This window comes from Schistocerca nitens, chromosome 3 (assembly GCF_023898315.1).
Source record: "Schistocerca nitens isolate TAMUIC-IGC-003100 chromosome 3, iqSchNite1.1, whole genome shotgun sequence".
Lineage (NCBI taxonomy): Eukaryota > Metazoa > Arthropoda > Insecta > Orthoptera > Acrididae > Schistocerca > Schistocerca nitens.
The window spans coordinates 246,212,816-246,230,879 of NC_064616.1; the positions used below are offsets into that span (position 1 = coordinate 246,212,816).

The 18,064-nt window shown below is 42.5% G+C and overlaps 1 protein-coding gene across 1 annotated transcript in view; it reads left to right on the forward strand.

Moving 5' to 3' along the window:
• The window catches only part of LOC126248203 (uncharacterized), a 988,540-nt gene that overhangs the window by 338,965 nt on the left and 631,511 nt on the right, over positions 1–18,064 (forward strand). Inside the window, exon 4 of the mRNA XM_049949008.1 lies at positions 3,918–3,965. Within this exon, the coding sequence (XP_049804965.1) occupies positions 3,918–3,965 (48 nt within the window). The remainder of the gene's footprint in view (positions 1–3,917; positions 3,966–18,064) is intronic.

An 18,064-nucleotide genomic window follows, 5' to 3' on the forward strand; every position in this document is an offset into this window, starting at 1 on the left:
GGACTCGAACCTCCGTCGGAAAGGGGGGTGGGGGCGAACCGTGACAAGACGCCTAAGATCGCACGGCTACCCCGCACGGCATCACTGAACTTTTGGCTACCATTGAGAGTCGGTGTACAATGTTTTTGTGTGAAAATAATACACTGTTCTTCCTTTTCAGACCGGCAGCTTTGGGGTGAGGTTAATCTGTACAAGATAAAAACGTTGAAGATCACTGTCAAATGCTAAAGTTTCTTTTCAACTTTCTTGAAGATGTTTTACTTTCTCAAGTCTCATATTTATGTTCTACGTCAAATCAAATATGAGAACTAGTAGCTCCGGTGTTAGGAAATTGTGGCTTCACTTGTATGTCACTACAGCAGTCCGCGATCACAGGCCTAGTTACTTTTCTAAGACGTCACTTCCAGTATATCGATTTTTTAGTTCCGATCCCCTCACCGAATTTCGTGGATGTTTGGTATGAGAATAGCAGCCACACTAGCAAAACGAGTGCTGTCCTAAATATGCACTCACCTCCCCTACTCATAAAGCGCACGCGTGTGCCTTTTCTCGCGGGCTCTCTTTTCTTCGCACGCGCGCGCACACACACACGCACGCAGAAGCGCAGTAAATCTCATGACTGATCTCTATCAAAATGTCATAGATCAGCCCGAAAGGCACAGAAGTTATTGATAGCAGGAACGAAAGAAAACCACATCCAGCTTCTCAGAAATGTTTCGTTTCCAGCAGACACAACAAGAAGACAACAGTTCGCAAATGCCAACACACTGAGAAGAGACAAAACAAATTTATCGGATACAGTGCGCTTACGACTACTACCATCGAGTCTTTGTCTTAGGGGTCACAGCCAGCAGAAATATTGCATCACCTAGCGTAGATGGTTAGACGTCTTAAGTCAAGGCGAAGACAATTTTGTAATTTAAAACTTAAGTAGAAACATGTAAAAGCCGACTTTAAATTCGTATTTAATGAAACAGCTTGTTGTTAACAAATTTGACGTGTCTAGCAGCTTGTTGCTTTATTTATTTCTATCTGTTATCCAAAATTACAACTCGAATGTATGTGTTTAATATTCCATACATTTCATGCAGTTTGATCCCATTTTCAATCGTAATTTGCTTTTTACACTCTCCATTCCTGTTCAGCGAAATGAAATCGCTAAAACGAACGTTCCTGTGCCTTAAGTAGGCCAATAAAGTTTTGAGAAATGTAAATGATAGATATCTAATAAAATAAGAGGTAAATAAAAAAGGCAAACGAGAGACGCTGGGAGAAACATGCCTCTACGTTATAATAGCGACGAATTTAGAGCAGTGCACTTCTTTGGAGCATATGTCGTTGCTCCATCATTATGTGCCTGTGTATGGCACAAAATGATTCAGATGTACTGTAGAGTTGGAGTTAGCTAAACATGATGCTTCTTAGTCGTTGTCAATGTTAAGCTATGAGTGTTATTATATTTTCGGTTTTTTTTTTTCAATTTATGTAACGGGTGAAAACTGAAACACCTGTCAATATTAAAAAGGTGCAATGGCGGGGTTAATTTTGCTCGTCCTACTGAAATAATGTCCACTCACCTTGTGGTGAATTTCTTCTTGTGCATTCCGGTCCACACGCCTGCCGAGTTAAAAACGTATGATGTTCTTCTACTGAAAAAGCTGTAGTAGAGCCAATAGAATTATACGAATCCAACGAATGCAACCAATGTTTTTCAGTATCAACTTAAATGAGTGATTAATTGAAACATAGTTTGTGAGTGAAAACTTCGATATATTGGCACTTCTTTGATATAAAAAACACTGCCAAGTCTGTGCTGATCTTAATTCTAGTTTCAGCACTCACTCGCAATCGCAGCCATTCGTAATAGCCAGCTTATGGCATCGAACCAAATCTAATACCGGAAAGGATAAAAAACGAATTATATGTGAGAGAATTCTCGCTCAAATATTACACAATTTGACCACTACGAATGTTCAGTTTGCAGTCACGGCTTGTATAACTTGCCACGCAATGTTGGTTATTGAGAATTCACAGTTTACGTATTAAAATGGGAATTTTACGCGTTCGTCTTTTACAAGCGTCCGCGTCCACTTTGCGGCACTTCACTGTCTGGTTTTAGCCACTACTCCGTAAAATTTTTACACTTATTCAGAGCTCCTTATATCCACGTCCAAACACGATCGCGACTATGATCCGAACTGACTTAGGCTCACAAAGCAATACTTCCGCTCACAAAATACGCTTGACCGTACTGCTCTCTGACTGACTACGTATCCCAACCAATCCAGCATTAGTATCAAACCGCGCAACCCCGCCTGTTTTACCTTTGACCAATCATAACTTAATAGCTTTTGTGAACAATCTACTAAATGAACAACTTTAGAAATTCGACCATTATAAATATAACTCCCTTTTCAAGTAACAAAATTATCGCAAAATATATCTTATTTCCCCAGTACCATAAACTGGCGAGATGCAATTTACAATTTTCCCTGCGTATGATTCACTGTCTCACTACATAGTTGATACACATAACAATATTCATTTATTTAATACTTCGCATTCACACCATCATTCACACTATTGATTAAGCAGATCAACAATAATTAATGAAAGTCGCAATAAATATAGTTTTGTTTGCCAAATTTACAATTTTAGCTACTTGATAATTTCATGTTCCATATGAGTCTGACACCTTTCGGCCACAGTCGTAACTACTTGCAGCTAGCTACTGGATCCGATCGCATTTGTCATGTGATAACCATGACTCATTGTCTTAGGCTGTGCGCCCGCTACCGCCTCTTACTTAAAACAGGCGCAATATGATGTGCTACAATTCGAGGGGTTTACGGTTCAAATGGCTCTGAGCACTATGCGACTTAACTTCTGAGGTCATCAGTTGCCTAGAACTTAAAACTAATTAAACCTAACTAACCTAAGGACATCACACACATCCATGCTCGAAGCAGGATTCGAACCTGCGACCGTAGCGGTCGCTAGGTTCGAGGCTGTAGCGCCTAGAACCGCACGGCCACTCCGGCCGGCGAGGGGTTTATCATCATGGTGACTGAGACATGTGTCGTATCGGTGTACTAGCTTCGCTATCCTACCTCCGCTTGCAGATTTTCATGTGAAGTGGAACGCCGTTCGCCCAACCACTTCCTAATCTCCAAAGATAAAAAATAATAAACAAAAAAAAATTGGAAGTCACTCGGCACCAAATTCGGACAGAAGCGAAAGTGATCCGTTACGTCCTATTAGAACCGACGAAAAATTTGTTTAGTTGACTATAAACAGCTTCAAATGGCTGTGAAAGAAGAAGGAATGGTAGAACCCGACGAGAAAATTAATGTTTATAACCGAATTCAAGAAAATTTAAAAGCAATTTTTCAGCCTCTTAAGCGATCTTGGATACCGCGAGTCGATCAAGTTTAAATGAAATTCAGTTGACATTTAGCCTGGTGATCTACCTGGTGAACTTTCCTTCAAAGTTCTCTTCCCCGTAACTCACTTGTCGCTGTTTTGCATAAAAAGCATTCAACGGGCTCGTCAGTCAGTCTCTTTAAATTATACAGACTTCTGAAAGTTTTACAGCGTAATAAACATTTATGGTTGATGGGATTTCTTTCTTTCCTCTTTCTGCGCAAGTCATTAGGGTGAGTGGATTTTATGAAATATCACTCTTACTTTTTATATTTCCGATCTTTCAGATTTCGTGAAATAAATTTAATTTTTATCTTATCATACAACTTGTCTCAGATGTTTAAACTGATTCCTCAAGTAAATTCCAGAGTACTCACAGTCTGTACGCAAAAATCGACGTTCATATTGTAAAGAAATTACCGTATACGGCATTACATATGCTACATACCCCGAATAAAATTCGAAAACTGTATGAAAACATTTTCTTGTTGCAGCTATGGAAAGGAGAAAAAGTTATCAGCGGAAGAGGCCTGGAAAAACAGGTTAGTTGATAAACGAGTCATTGTTACCATTATTAGTATTTTTGTTGTTGTTCTTATTCAGTACATACGCTCCCCAACCCACTAAGTTTTCTTACAGTCCATTATAACAAAAACTAATTTACAGTAAACAGAAAAACAATTAAGAATTTTTTGTTCGGAATTACGCACGCTTTGTTTCTTTTACACTTAAAATGTAGGTCAAATCACTCTAACAGGTCTCTAGACATTCTCGTAAACGTATTTTGGTGACCAGAAGGACTAATGAAGTTTTATTTCGTAAACCCTAGTAGACCCCATGTATTAATCCTCATCCATAAATCTGAAGCTATGCCCTCTTACAACGGGCTACAAATAATTAAATTTTTGGATGATTAAAATTGAGTGTCGCCCTTGGGCTCGAAACTGAACCTATAGCTCGTCACATTCTGTCGGGAAGTCGCAGTACAGCATGCCCTCCGCTCTAGAGCGAACATCTAGTTCTTGTTTAGCTAAGGTTCTTGGTTATCTTGGCTATTTTAATACGGCGTTCATTGATTAAAAAGAAATTATGAAAATATGAGTGTATATGTAAAGTGTATACAAACTTTCCACGTTCGTTGCATGTGATCTCAAAGCTGCCTCAGAAAGTTTGGAAGAAGATTATTATATCCTACAGAATTTATCTCGTGGTGGAAGAGAAACAATACCCCTTACTACCAGCTACTTGTTGTACACTGCTTGTACTTTTACACAAGTATTGTTTCGGCCCCGAAACAATTGGCGGGCATCTAGAGTGTTATATCTAAATATAACTCAATTACTTTAGCGATAACTGTGACTAGATATATTATTTTGAACATATTGTAAACAAAATCTACAAGAAGTCTTTTGATAATATTTATTACTCAATAAGTATTAACAGAACACATGACTCGGCTGCTGTATTAATGAAGTTCGACGCTAGTGAAATTTTAGTGTGAAAACCGAAATGTTCACCACGTAAATTGAGCTTGTTCTTCATGATGCTAATGAACACTACGATTGCAGTATAAACATGGGGCACGTCTTGAAGAAAAAACAACCAGTGGAAATATATTCTCTTCAAATACTTTTTTCCGCTAGCAAACTTTAATTTGATGAAACAGCTCATCATGAGTGATGCAAATCTGCAGATTATTTGCTGCTTTTTCTTTACGATGCAAATTCCAGTATATGTCGTAATCTGACAACGAATCCGCACTCTTGGAAATCTGATTGTAGAATATTACCGTATCAAGAGAATTAATCGTGACAGGTTGCTGTTTCTGCCAGAATTATATTATCTATCCGTACCATTTCAGTGATAAAGATTAGTTACTGATAGGTCCCTGTATATAGGAAAATTGGAAAATTCTAGCTGCTTGTGAATTCAATTATGTAAGTCTCACGGTTCGTGTTTAACAAGGGAGAAATTCGCTCTTGGAAATGAACTAGCCCTTCGAAGCAAAGGAAGTACTCTGTAAAGACCTTTCTGAGCTGACAGTAAGTATTTCCGGGGCTAATGATTTGCACATTTCAGAGTTAAGCTTTTCGTAGCAACACATAGGAAGATACCACTGTTTCAGGAAATCTTTCACACTTATTAATGTATGTATTAATGTACTGGTTTAAATTTTCGAGTAACTCCCATCTTTCTCAAGGTAGTACAATTAACAGCTGTTGTGAACCTTGCTGCTCTTGTTGAAGGAAACTAAAATGACATTAAATTATAAATTAGATGAATACCGAAAGAACTGCCGTAATTCTGGTTGTGAGAATTTTCCTGTTAAGTCGCACAGAAATAAGACAAGTATCTGTAATATTATAATGTCGTCAAATCCAATTTATTGTTCCGAGGAGAGGGTTAGCAGGAGATTACTTGCTTCTGTTTAACTTTAGGTAAAGATCAGTAAAGAAAAGGGCCAAACAAGGAAACGTGCGGTGTGGAAAGGAGGGGAGGGTGAAAGAGACATTGGATTATAAACATCGTGAGAGGCACGTGGCTTCAGCGGACTAGTTGTGGCCCAACGATGTCTGAAAAGCAGGATACCAGATCCATGATGGAAGTAAGAGTCATAAAATCCATGCACCGCTTCCCAGATCTCGTTCGCATTGGGAGGGCAAGTAGGAAAGCGGATATTTAAGGATGGAGGCACCAGATCGATAAATGTGTGGGCAATTTACTAAGGCATTGCCGTCTCCAGTGCATGTGATCGCTTAGCGATTATGATAATTTTTTCAGTAATTTAACCTGTGCAATTACTCAACAGCTTTCAGTTAATTTTTAAGCTGTTGACCGAAAATAGGGCATACGCTTATAAAAACTGTCACACTGGAAATTTTACACACAGCTTTCAGAGGTACTTACTTTTCCTCTCATAGTACCAAATATACTTCGTCCGTAAATTAAATTTATTGTTTATAACTGCGGGCAACCATTAAGAAAACAGACGTTAAGCGTCCCTACTGATTGGCAGTGCTATATTAAATGTTTGCAGAGATAATCTTAGAAACTCTATTATGCTATTAAAATTTGCGACTTTTGTAATCTAGTTCAACTTACACATGAGTGGAATGACAAGTCAATTTTATGCCTTCAGTGGCGGAGAGGGTAGCTGTTCGTCTCAGATACCTGTACAGTATTTACCTCTCTTTAAAAAGGTTTCATTAACAACTAAAATTAATGTTACGTACAAGTTGCACAATAAAGGACGTACTTACACGCGACAAATTCTTATTCGCGTCTAATGTAACACACTTGGAGGCCAATAAAGAAAAACGAGGCTACAGATTTTTAAATATCTTCACTGAGTAATTATCCTATACATCCATGTAAATGCAAGAACATTACAAAGTGAACTGGCATCACAGTGTTTGCTGATTGGAGAATCAGCCTTCGGACTGATCATCAGCAGATCGCGAGGCAGTATTAGATCAAAAAAAGTTTCAAAGTGTGGTCTGGTCTTTAACAACTTGTAGCTGAAGTCAAGTTACGTAAACGGATATGGCAAAGCGCTACTGGCGAGTTCAGTCTACCTTACGTTGAAGATCACCATAAAGTGCTTCTCTTGCCCGTGACAGCTTAATGTGGTTCATATTTATCCACAGTTTGATAGTAGCATGCTTCTAAATGAGATAGCGACCTTCTTCCTGCCGTTAAGTTAGAGGAACCTCATTTTGTCGACAGATTTCTCTGAGTTGAAGCCACGTCAGACGCAGATTTGAACCTCCTTTCTCTTCGTAGGGCAGAAAAGGAACCATTACATACTTCCGGGCATCTACTACAGTCATATTGCTGTAGACGGATGTTTCCAGTTTTCAGTTCGCAATGGCCAGTGGAATTTGATCCATCATTGCAACCTCCTGGACATGGAATCTCGTCCTCTCCACTACGAGAGCGATCAAGTACGCTGATTTTTGCATTTTCCCCCTCCGAGCTCGACTTTCACACTGACTACCAGTTCAAAATCTGACGACATAGCAATAACACTGGAAATGTGTTACTTTTTCTTTTAGCCTGGCGACAGCAACAATCTCTAATTCAGTTGACAGTCCATTGTTCTTTCTGAAAACATGCGAGAAATATGTCCAATAACGTGCGTTTCCAAGTCGCATGCAACTCCAGTGCACCAGTTTACATAAGTAATTGATCGTTCCACTGAAGTACAAAATTTAATTGAGTGTAAACCACTGGACGAGGAACTGACATCGCACCTATATTAAGTCATTGTTTAGTTCAGTAGCTCAGTTAAACCAATAATCTAAGGCAATAAATAGCGATTGTTTGCTTTATTTTATTTATCATGAGATACGTACATACGACCAGTATCTCAGAAGCAGTAAACGCTCAACCTCTATATTGTCACGTAGAAGAAGGTGTAATTAGGTGAACGACGAACACTAACTTCACTTAACGAAGGTTTATTCGGCACTTTCACATACAAGAGCGCGGAGCGAACTGCCTCCAGCCAGAACACATGAAGTATATATACAGCTACAGAACATTCCAGTACAATGATGCTGGTTATTTGTGGATACTTCTAGAAGGTACTCGAACCGAATATAGAAACTGAAGTTGTATAGCCCATGTGAGTTTTGAACTCACGATCCTCCATGCAACAGCTTAGTATCTTAACCATCACACTACGGTGCTACTCAGCTTCTTCTGCGAAACTGCTCCTTCCTTAAGCGGGTACCGTGTCGGTCCTGCATACTCCGACTCCCGATGACTGATGCTCGCCTTGGTAGTCATCTTCTTAGAACTTCTTTTGCCGCTACGTTCTTCGTCACCTTTCCGCTCGTTGCCTGTCACTGGAGTTTCGAATTTACCCTGCGTGGCAGGATCCTTGTATGGCTTCATTCGAAGGACGTGGATCGTATCTCTGATCTTTCGTCGTCTTGCGTCGGGGTCGAAATCTTCAACTTCATAAGTACCATCAGACAACTGTTTTACAACCTTATAGGATCCAAAATAGCGCATGAGGAGCTTCTCAGAGAGACCAACCTTCCAAACAAGAGTGAAGATCCAGACGAGGTCACCAGGCTGGTAGACAACAGGGCGGTGGCTCGCGTCATACCTTCGCCGATCGTTTTCTTGAGCCTGCAGCGTGCGGAGTCGAGCTGACTGCCGAGCTTCCTCAGCTCTGGTTAACACCTGGCCGATGTAGTCGTCATCCACGCCATCAGGATGTAATGGAAACACAGTGTTCGTCGTCGTAGTTGCCTCATGCCCACGCACCAGGAAAAATGGAGTAAATTCTGTGGTGTCTTGTTTGGCAGTGTTATAGGCAAACGTCACGAAAGGTAGCACCTCATCCCAGTTGCTCTGCTCAACATTGACGAACATGGATAGCATGTCGGCCAAGGTCTTATTGAGGCGTTCAGTAAGCCCGTTAGTTTGCGGATGGTAGGCAGTCGTCATGTGATGAGTAATGTATCCTAAATGTCCGGCCTCAGGTGTGTGATGGAACTTCGGTAGGGCATCTAGGCGCATGTGTTTAGGAATCACTGGTAGCCACCTATTTCGAAACGGATCAAAGTGTTTCTTGTAAAGTAATCCATTAACTACCTTAAATTGTCCTTTCACATCCTCTAACCGATTTAAGGCAAGCATAATTTGAGATATCTTGGCGCCCTTCTTCTGCCCAGCAGAGAGATCCTGGAGTGCAGCGAGACGGTGACTATATGCATCAAAGTCTTGCCGGTCTTTCACAGGGTTTCTTGAGAGACAGTCGGCATCTTGGTGTTTTCTTCCACTTTGTAAACTATGGTAATGTCACACTCTTGAAGACGTAGTGACCACCTGGAGAGTCGTCCTGTTGGATTCTTAAGACCTGTCAGCCAACAATGTGAATAATGGTCTGTAACAACTGTGAATGGCCTTCTACAGAGATACTGTCGAAATTTGCACATGACCCAGATCACAGCAAGACATTCTCTTACTGTAGTTGAGTAGTTTCTCTCGGCTTTTGTAAGTGTCCTAGAAACATATGGTACAACCTTCTCTTTTCCATCCGAAATTTGCACCAGAATAGCACCGATCCCATACCCACTGGCATCTGTGTATAGTTCTGTGGGTTCTCTCTCATCATACAGACCAAGTACAGGGCCAGTCGTCAGAGCATTTCGCAGCACATCGAAAGAATCTTGTTGAAAATCACCCCAGATAAATTTAGCATCAGCTTTTAACAACTCTTGGAGTGGCTTGGCTTTGATACAAAAGTCTTCGATAAAACGACGGCAATAAGAACATAATCCGATGAAGCTTCTCACATCTCTAATACTTTTAGGAATGGGGAATTCCGTTATAGATCTCACCTTTTCTCGGTCTGGCCGCACACCTTCGTTTGACACAAGGTGTCCAAGTGTTTTGATTTCTTTTGCTCCAAAGAGACACTTTCTTGGATTAAGTTTCAGTCCGCCTTGTTGGAGACACTTAATAACGGCCCTTAGTCTCTTTATATGTTCATCAAATGTCTCTGAGAACACTATAATGTCATCTAAATAACAAAGACACATCGTCCACTTCAGGTGACGTAGCAGATTATCCATCATCCCTTCAAAGGTTGCTGGTGCATTACACAAACCAAACGGCATTACCTAAAACTCATACAGGCCGTCAGGGGTGATGGATGCAGTTTTTTCACGATAAGCCTCATCTATTCAGATTTGCCAGTATCCCGAGTACATGCCCATGATTGCGAAAAACTTAGCCCCCTTACAATCTAGTGTATCATCAATCCGTGGAAGAGGGTAAATGTCCTTTTTAGTTATCTTATTAAGCTTCCTGTAATCAACACAAAAGCGCCAACTGCCATCCTTCTTCCTGACGAGAACCACTGGTGACGACCATGGGCTCTGCGAAAGCTGAATGATGTCATTCTTCATCATTTTCTCTACCTCGTCGCGAATTATTCGACGTTCCATTGCTGACACACGGTATGATCTTTGGCTTATTGGTTGATGGTCTCCAGTGCTAATCCGGTGCTTCACCGTCGATTTGTCTAATTTTCTCTTCACCTGTGGATTGAAGCATTCAGAGAACTCTTGCAGAATGGCAAGTAGCTTCTTCTGTTGTTCCTTAGTGGGATCTGGTGATAGTCGAGCTAGAAGATCTTGTGTCGCAGTGGTAGCGCTAATTTCGCCCATAGACTCGGCGTGGGAGATTTCTATGACGCTCAGCTGTTCTTCAGTTAACGGCTCAGCGTTTTCTACGCACATGCGTCTTGAAAGGATCTGAGGTCCTCGCCGACAGTTAACTATCACAATTCACCGAATCCGTTTTTAAACGAGACGACAGAAGCTGGGATGACCAAGTTGTTCTTCAGTGGTATGCTTCTCTTACATTCCACTACAAGATCCATGGGTTGATGTATGGCATGATATGTGACAGTTACCTTCCTAGCGCTGACTGCAGGAATGATCACTTCATCCAGCACACATAATCTCCACACACTCGGATGAACATCTTCCTGTCCACAGTATCTCATCTCGTCTAGTACAATCTTCGAGCGACCACAACCTACAATTGCCTGAGAAGCTTTTAAAAAGTCCCGTCCGAGAATGACGTCATGACTACACTCTTGTAAGACGATGAATTCTAAGGGCTGTGTATGGCCACTTATACCCACACGAGTGGTACATCTTCCTGTACGTTTTACATATTTCCCATTAGCCACCTTCAGCACAGATGTTTTGCTGTCGACGAATACGGTTTTCTGCAACTGGCGACGATACTTCTCCGAAAAGACTGAATATGATGCTCCATAGTCCACAAGAGCTTGGGCTGGTCGGCCATCCATGAGGATATCGATGTAGTTTCCTATAATTTTTGTAGCGATGGACGGCGGAGGATTTTCCTCTTCGGCGGCCTCACCTCCAAGGAAGGTCGCACCCTTTAGTTTTCCAGGTTGCGGCGGCTAGGTGATCGGCTGGAGCTTCTAAACGGCGATGGAGACCTTGATCGGCGTGTTGGGGAGCGTCCTCTCCAGCGGCTAGCTTGCGGCGATGGTGACCTACGTCGACCTGCACCCACATCTTCTTGTTCATCTTCGTCGTCCCGGAGTTGGTGTCGGTTAAGATCGGTCTGCTGTTTTCTGGCACGGGCTTCATCAAATATCCGCCGCCTTTCTCGACAATAGAGCACTACATTTCCCGGTCATCCGCAGTGGAAACATACTGGTTGGTTATCCTGGGGTCCGCATCTCGTGGTCGTGCGGTAGCGTTCTCGCTTCCCACGCCCGGGTTCCCGGGTTCGATTCCCGGCGGGGTCAGGGATTTTCTCTGCCTCGTGATGACTGGGTGTTGTGTGATGTCCTTAGGTTAGTTAGGTTTAAGTAGTTCTAAGTTCTAGGGGACTGATGACCATAGCTGTTAAGTCCCATAGTGCTCAGAGCCATTTGAACCATTTGTTTGTTATCCTGGGTCCTCCAGACGTCGGTCTTCCTTGGCGCCCAAACAGGTTCCTCATGCGGCATTGAAGGAACGTAACTCCTCCTAGGTCTCGACTTTCTCACCGTTTTAAAGGGAAATGAAGTACGAGCGATGGGTTCAATATCTTTTCCACTTCCTCCCTTATGACCTCTTGAAGCGTCTCGGTTTTTTGCTCGCCGTGCAATCCAAGTTCCTTCTGAACTTCCTCTCTCACTATCTGACGAAGAACACTTGTGAAATCAGTTGCTTCCTCCATCAAAGACATCCGCACGAATTTTGGAAGCCGTTCAAACTTCTTGCGTGTAATTCTTTTTTGATGCATTGTCTCGATATACTAGCACCATTTTATGAAGTCGTCTGCTGTCGAAACCTCCTTCAGGAGTAGGGCCTGATACATGTCCTCAGCAACACCCTTCATAAGATGTGCAACCTTATCTTCCTCCTTCATTCTAGGACCCTCTATTTTACACAGTTACAAGACGTCTTGAATGTAGGATGCTGTAGTTTCTCCTGGACGCTGTGCCCTGCTCTTTAATTTATCTTCAACCTTGCACTCTGTCCTTGTGTGTCGCCGAAATACTTGCGCAGCTCTTCCTGGAATACTTCCCAGCTTGTGAACTTCTAATCGTTGTTCTCATACCATTGCTTGGCAGTGCCCTCCAAGTAGAAAAATACGTTAGCCAAACACACGGTGTCATCCCATTTGTTAAATTTGGCTATAGGCTCATATACGTTCAGCCACTTGTTTGGATCTTGACCGTCGTCACCAGAGAACCCGCAAGGATGTCTCATGTGGTGGCACACAGTTGCTGTCATCAAAACGTCCTCTTCTTCTGTCCCCGGTAGATTGCAATCTGTTGAATATGGCTCGAACTCGGGTTCTCGCCACGTAAACGGCTGCTCTGTCGTGGTCTGATGCAAGCCACTGTGTCGTCGATAATGTACGCCATCACAAGTTCCAATACCCAGCGTCTCCACCAGAATATTGTCACGTAGAAGAAAGTATAATTAGATGAATGACGAACACTAACTTCACTTAAAGAATGTTTATTCAGCACTTGCATATACAAGAGCGCGGAGCGAACTGCCTCATTCCAGAACACATGCAGTATATATACAGCTACAGAACATTCCAGTACAATGATTCTTGTTATTTGTGGATAGTTCTAGAATGTACTCGAACCTCCAGGTGAATTTTGAACTCATGACCCTACATGCAACTGTTTAGTATCATAACCACTACACTACGGTGCTGCTCAGAGTGTTCTGCGACAATATCAGCGGTAGAACTCAGCAGTAATGTTCTGCATGCTTCTTACATAGCAAAGACGAAGCAAGACGGCTCAGTTGTCAAGGTTCTGGATCCTTATAAAGAGAAAAGGAGCGCAGATCTCATCTGACTGGCGCAATCTACGTTTTCTTCATCTCCCACAATCACCTAAGGCATATTCTGGTATGATGCCTCTGGCAATACCATGGTCAGTTCTTTCCCCATGATTGCGCAACAGAGCCTGCACTCTGTCTGTAGCAACCGTGATGTAAAGGTCACATTATACATAAACTTCCCTTTATCCTAAGAGTTATCAAACACGTAAAGTATTTAAGTTCTGTGCATTATCAAAACTTTAATAACTTCTTTAATTTCATTTGGAAGGTTTTCCTGATGTGATCAGTGGAACCTACACATCACGAGCAAATTATCGAAGCAGCGTAAGACTTGTAAATTTAAAGCCAAACGTGAGTGACATACGATTACAAATGCAGAGTGAATGATGATGTGTTGGCTCCGCAACTATTTTTAGGGTATGTATGCGTGGGTTATAAATGTTGGAGATGTAGAAACAATACCATTCATTCAGAGAACTTTGCCTCTATCTATCGAAACACAGCTAATTAGCTCCACTCCTAAAAATTGTTAACCACCAATTCCTTTAGCATAGTGCTGTTCACAGCGATTGATATGGGGCACATAATTCGCAACTATCCATCAATAAAGGAAGGGAGAAGTAAAACTGAAGAACAGAACTACGAAACCCACATCGATCTGTAGCAGCAGTATATAACATTTCTGAAATAAAATAGGATTTTCTATACAGAACAGAATTATCTTATGGATCACAACCATATGGATTTCGACCTAGAACTCTGCATACACGACATTCTGAAAGCCATAAATAAAAACAAAGAGAAGGACTCGATGTTCCTAGATTTTGGAAATGCTTTAAATTCGGTACAACATCGACGTCTGTTAAGGAGAATCGGCTCACACAAGGTACTTATCGGGTATTTTGCATATATTGAGAACAATCAATGACAGGAAGAATACAGCGAATGATCTAGAGAATTTAGTCATTGGGAGTCACTGACATAATTTCGGATATGATTCAGCGAAGAGTGAGAGATTACAAACCTTTACTGCAGTGGAAAATTCGTTCTTTTCATAAGTAACGCGCTATTAACCGATAAAAATTGTATTAGTATGCGTTTACATCTTGGCAATAGATACCGCCGGAAAAAAATACCACACTCTCAAGGACTGCGTTCACAGGTACAATATGCGCATGCTGAGGGGGTTTAGTGTCAGTGATTCGTGTGTCGCGGTCACGGGCGATCTTTCTGTTTTGATTCTGCAGGCAATAACTCTGCTGAACTTAGAGGTGAACACTGTTTGCAATATTCATTCTAGAGTACAATCATGCCTCACCGACGTGTACATACTCCTGTTAAACAGCTTCAGCCATTTGAACGGAGACGCATCATGGGCCTGCGGGAAGCTGGATGGACGCATCGGCGGATTTCTGCACATGTTGGACACAATGTGTCAGTGGTGCTTTGTTGCTTTCAACAGTGGTCTGTGTAATATTCGCACACCTGTCGATGAGGTTATGGACGTCCGCGTAGTACAGACGCAAGACAAGATCGACGCATTATGCAAGCAGCGGTGCCTACCGAACATCATCCAGGAGCGAAATCCGGGCTCAGGTAGCACCTACTGTGTAACCAGGGGCCATTGGGAACCGTCTGCTTGCTAGCCTCTGGCTAGTCTACCAACAGTCTTGGCTACTCTGGTGTCGTAAAAGAGGTGACTAGAGTGTGGAATGGCGCTCTGTTGTCTTCAGTGATGAGATTAAGTTTTGTCTGTAAGCGAGTGGTGTGCTGCCTATTCCAGAATGCATTCGCTCACGATATACGGGCATCATCCCAGACTTCATGGTGTGATAACATCTGGTGTTTTTGAAGGATAGAGTAAGCAGCACCCACTACATTGCACAGGTTGTAAACCCCTAGCTAATGTCATTTCTTCGACAGCAACTCGATGTGCTTTGTCAGCAGGACAGTGCACGACTACATACGGCTACTGCGACTCAACGAACTCTTCGCGGCGTACAACGACTGCCCTGGTCAATAACATCACCAGATCTCTCACCGATTGAACACGTATGGGACATGATGAAACAATAAACTTACTGGTTCTCCAAGGCTCGCAGGAACCGATGAAAAATTGCAAGAAAAGTCGCAAGATGTTTGGGACAACCTCTCAAAATGGTTCAAATGGCTCTAAGCACTATGAGACTTAACATCTGAGGTCATCAGTCCCCTAGACTTAGAATTACGTAAACCTAACTAACGTAAGGACGTCACACACATCCATGCCCGAGGCATGATTCGAACCTGCGACCGTAGCAGCAACGCTCCGGACTGAAGCGCCTAGAACCGCTCGGCCACAGCGGCAGGCGACAACCTCTCGCAGAATGCCATTCGACACCTTTATAATCAGAATGAGATTTTCACTCTGCAGCGGAGTGTGCGCTGATATGAAACTTCCTGGCAGATTAAAACTGTGTGCCCGACCGAGACCCGAACTCGGGACCTTTGCCTTTCGCGGGCATGTGCTCTACCATCTGAGCTACCGAAGCACGACTCACGTCCGGTACTCACAGCTTTACTTCTGCCAGTACCTCGTCTCCTACCTTCCAAACTTTACAGAAGCTCTCCTGCGAACCTTGCAGAACTAGCACTCCTGAAAGAAAGGATATTGCGGAGACATGGCTTAGCCACAGCCTGGGGGATGTTTCCGAGTTCGAGTCTCGGTCGGGCACACAGTTTTAATCTGCCAGGAAGTTTCACCTTTATAATCGTTTGTGCGTGAGAATACACGTCTGCTTTGGCACCAGAGAGGGGTGCACAGTGTACCGATACGACTGTTTGGGGAAGCTTTACTGTGACATGTTGTTTCATTTGGTCTAAATTGTTTATTATGTACTCCTACAATGATGAACTACCTGCCAAGAAAATGATCTTGTCCTTGATGGTGTTAAATTTTTTTACGGTAGTGTGTATGAGCCTAATTCAAAAACTGTCATCTAGCTCTAAGTTTAGACGAATGTAAAGTGGTTCAATTAACAAAAAGTGGATTTATATAGCCTTTCACTACACGAGTAGCCGGCCGAAGTGGCCGTGGGGTTAAAGGGGCTGCAGTCTGGAACCGCAGGACCGCTACGGTCGCAGGTTCGAATCCTGCCTCGGGCATGGATGTTTGTGATGTCCTTAGGTTAGTTAGGTTTAACTAGTTCTAACTTCTAGGGGACTAATGACCTCAGAAGTTGAGTCCCATAGTGCTCAGAGCCATTTGAACCATTTTGAACAACACGAGTAATGAATAACAACTACCAACAGTCGTGTAGTACAAATAACCAATAATATATGAAGATATAAAGTGTAAAGGAGACACCCATCTGTAGGTGTAATAGATGGCAAGCCCCATTTCATAGGTAGGATTCTGAGAAAATGCAGGTAATCCATGAGAGAAGTGCTTATAATGCTATTTCACGATCTATGCCGGTATTTTGTTCAAGTGCGCACCGTCCATATCAGACTGGTCAAAGAGAGAACATCGACCTTATACAAAGACGAAGGAAGGACGGTAGGAATATAATAATTTAACTAGCCATCGGCGGTTAGTTCATCAGAGACACAGCACAGTTTCGGACTGGCGAGGGATGGCTTTCAAAGGAAACATCCCGGCCTTCACCTTCAACGACAAGGCAAATCACAAAAATCCTAAAGCAGGACGGTCAGGCAGGTATATGAACCGCCACCCTCCCGAATCAGAATCCAGTGTCCTACCGCTGCGCCATCACACTCGGTTACATAAAGACGGAAACCACCAAAGGAGAAGCCTTTTTATATTGCTGGGTGAGCACAAAAAATGCTGCAAAACGTGGAATGGCAGGCACTTTAAGATAGAAGCTTAACATCTTGCTGAAAAATATCATCATCTAATCGTCAGTAATTGTTCCCATACTCAACCCATGAACAGTTCGAGAGGACACATTACATGGTATATTCTGACAGATAATTTACATTGATTTGCGAAGTTTAGGTACTGATGTCAGTGCGAGACGTTAAGACCCCTGTTCTCCTACATTCCTGTTTTCGTGTTGCTCAGTCTTTGACAAGAAAGCTGAAATTCATACGATGTGCATTCTAAAATTTCTTGCTATGTTTATTTATATATTTAAACGTGTCCAGGACATGGCATATAATAATACGTATATTGTTGAATATCATACACACGTGGAGCCCGGAAGCTGGTGGCCTTGAGGTTCACACCACTCACATAGCTCATCCTCTGGATGTAACCCCCTTTTTTCATGTTCACATTACACCGAGATACTCGAGTTCTCAATCTATTGAGGACTTTCCATGTCTTGTATAGGAACAGGGGACTTGCAGCAAGTTATTCTTTGGGGTCATCCCAAGATCCCTCTGATGATGTTCTACGCCAGAGTTGTATTCTACGCATTGAAGGTAGTGTCGGAATTGGTTGACTTGTCTACAGGAAACTTTTTCTCGATTTCAGTCTTTGTGACTGACGATTATATCCAAACAGGAGATGCCTTGTGTCTATCTCCTGCTTCTTTCTTTCAATTTCAGCTGCAGTTCTCCTTCGGAATTCTGGAGGTGCTACACCCAAGAAATAGTAGATGTTGTTAACCGGGTTGGCCCCCAGGCAGCCTGTCACAATGCATCCTGTTTCATTTAGAGCAATATTTATCTGTTTGGCAGGGCTGGAGTTCTCTTACAGGTGCTGCATGTTCTGCAGCGGAGAAGCAGACAGAAGGGCAGATGTGCGGAGGACATCTGGATGTTCTCCCCATTTGTTGCTT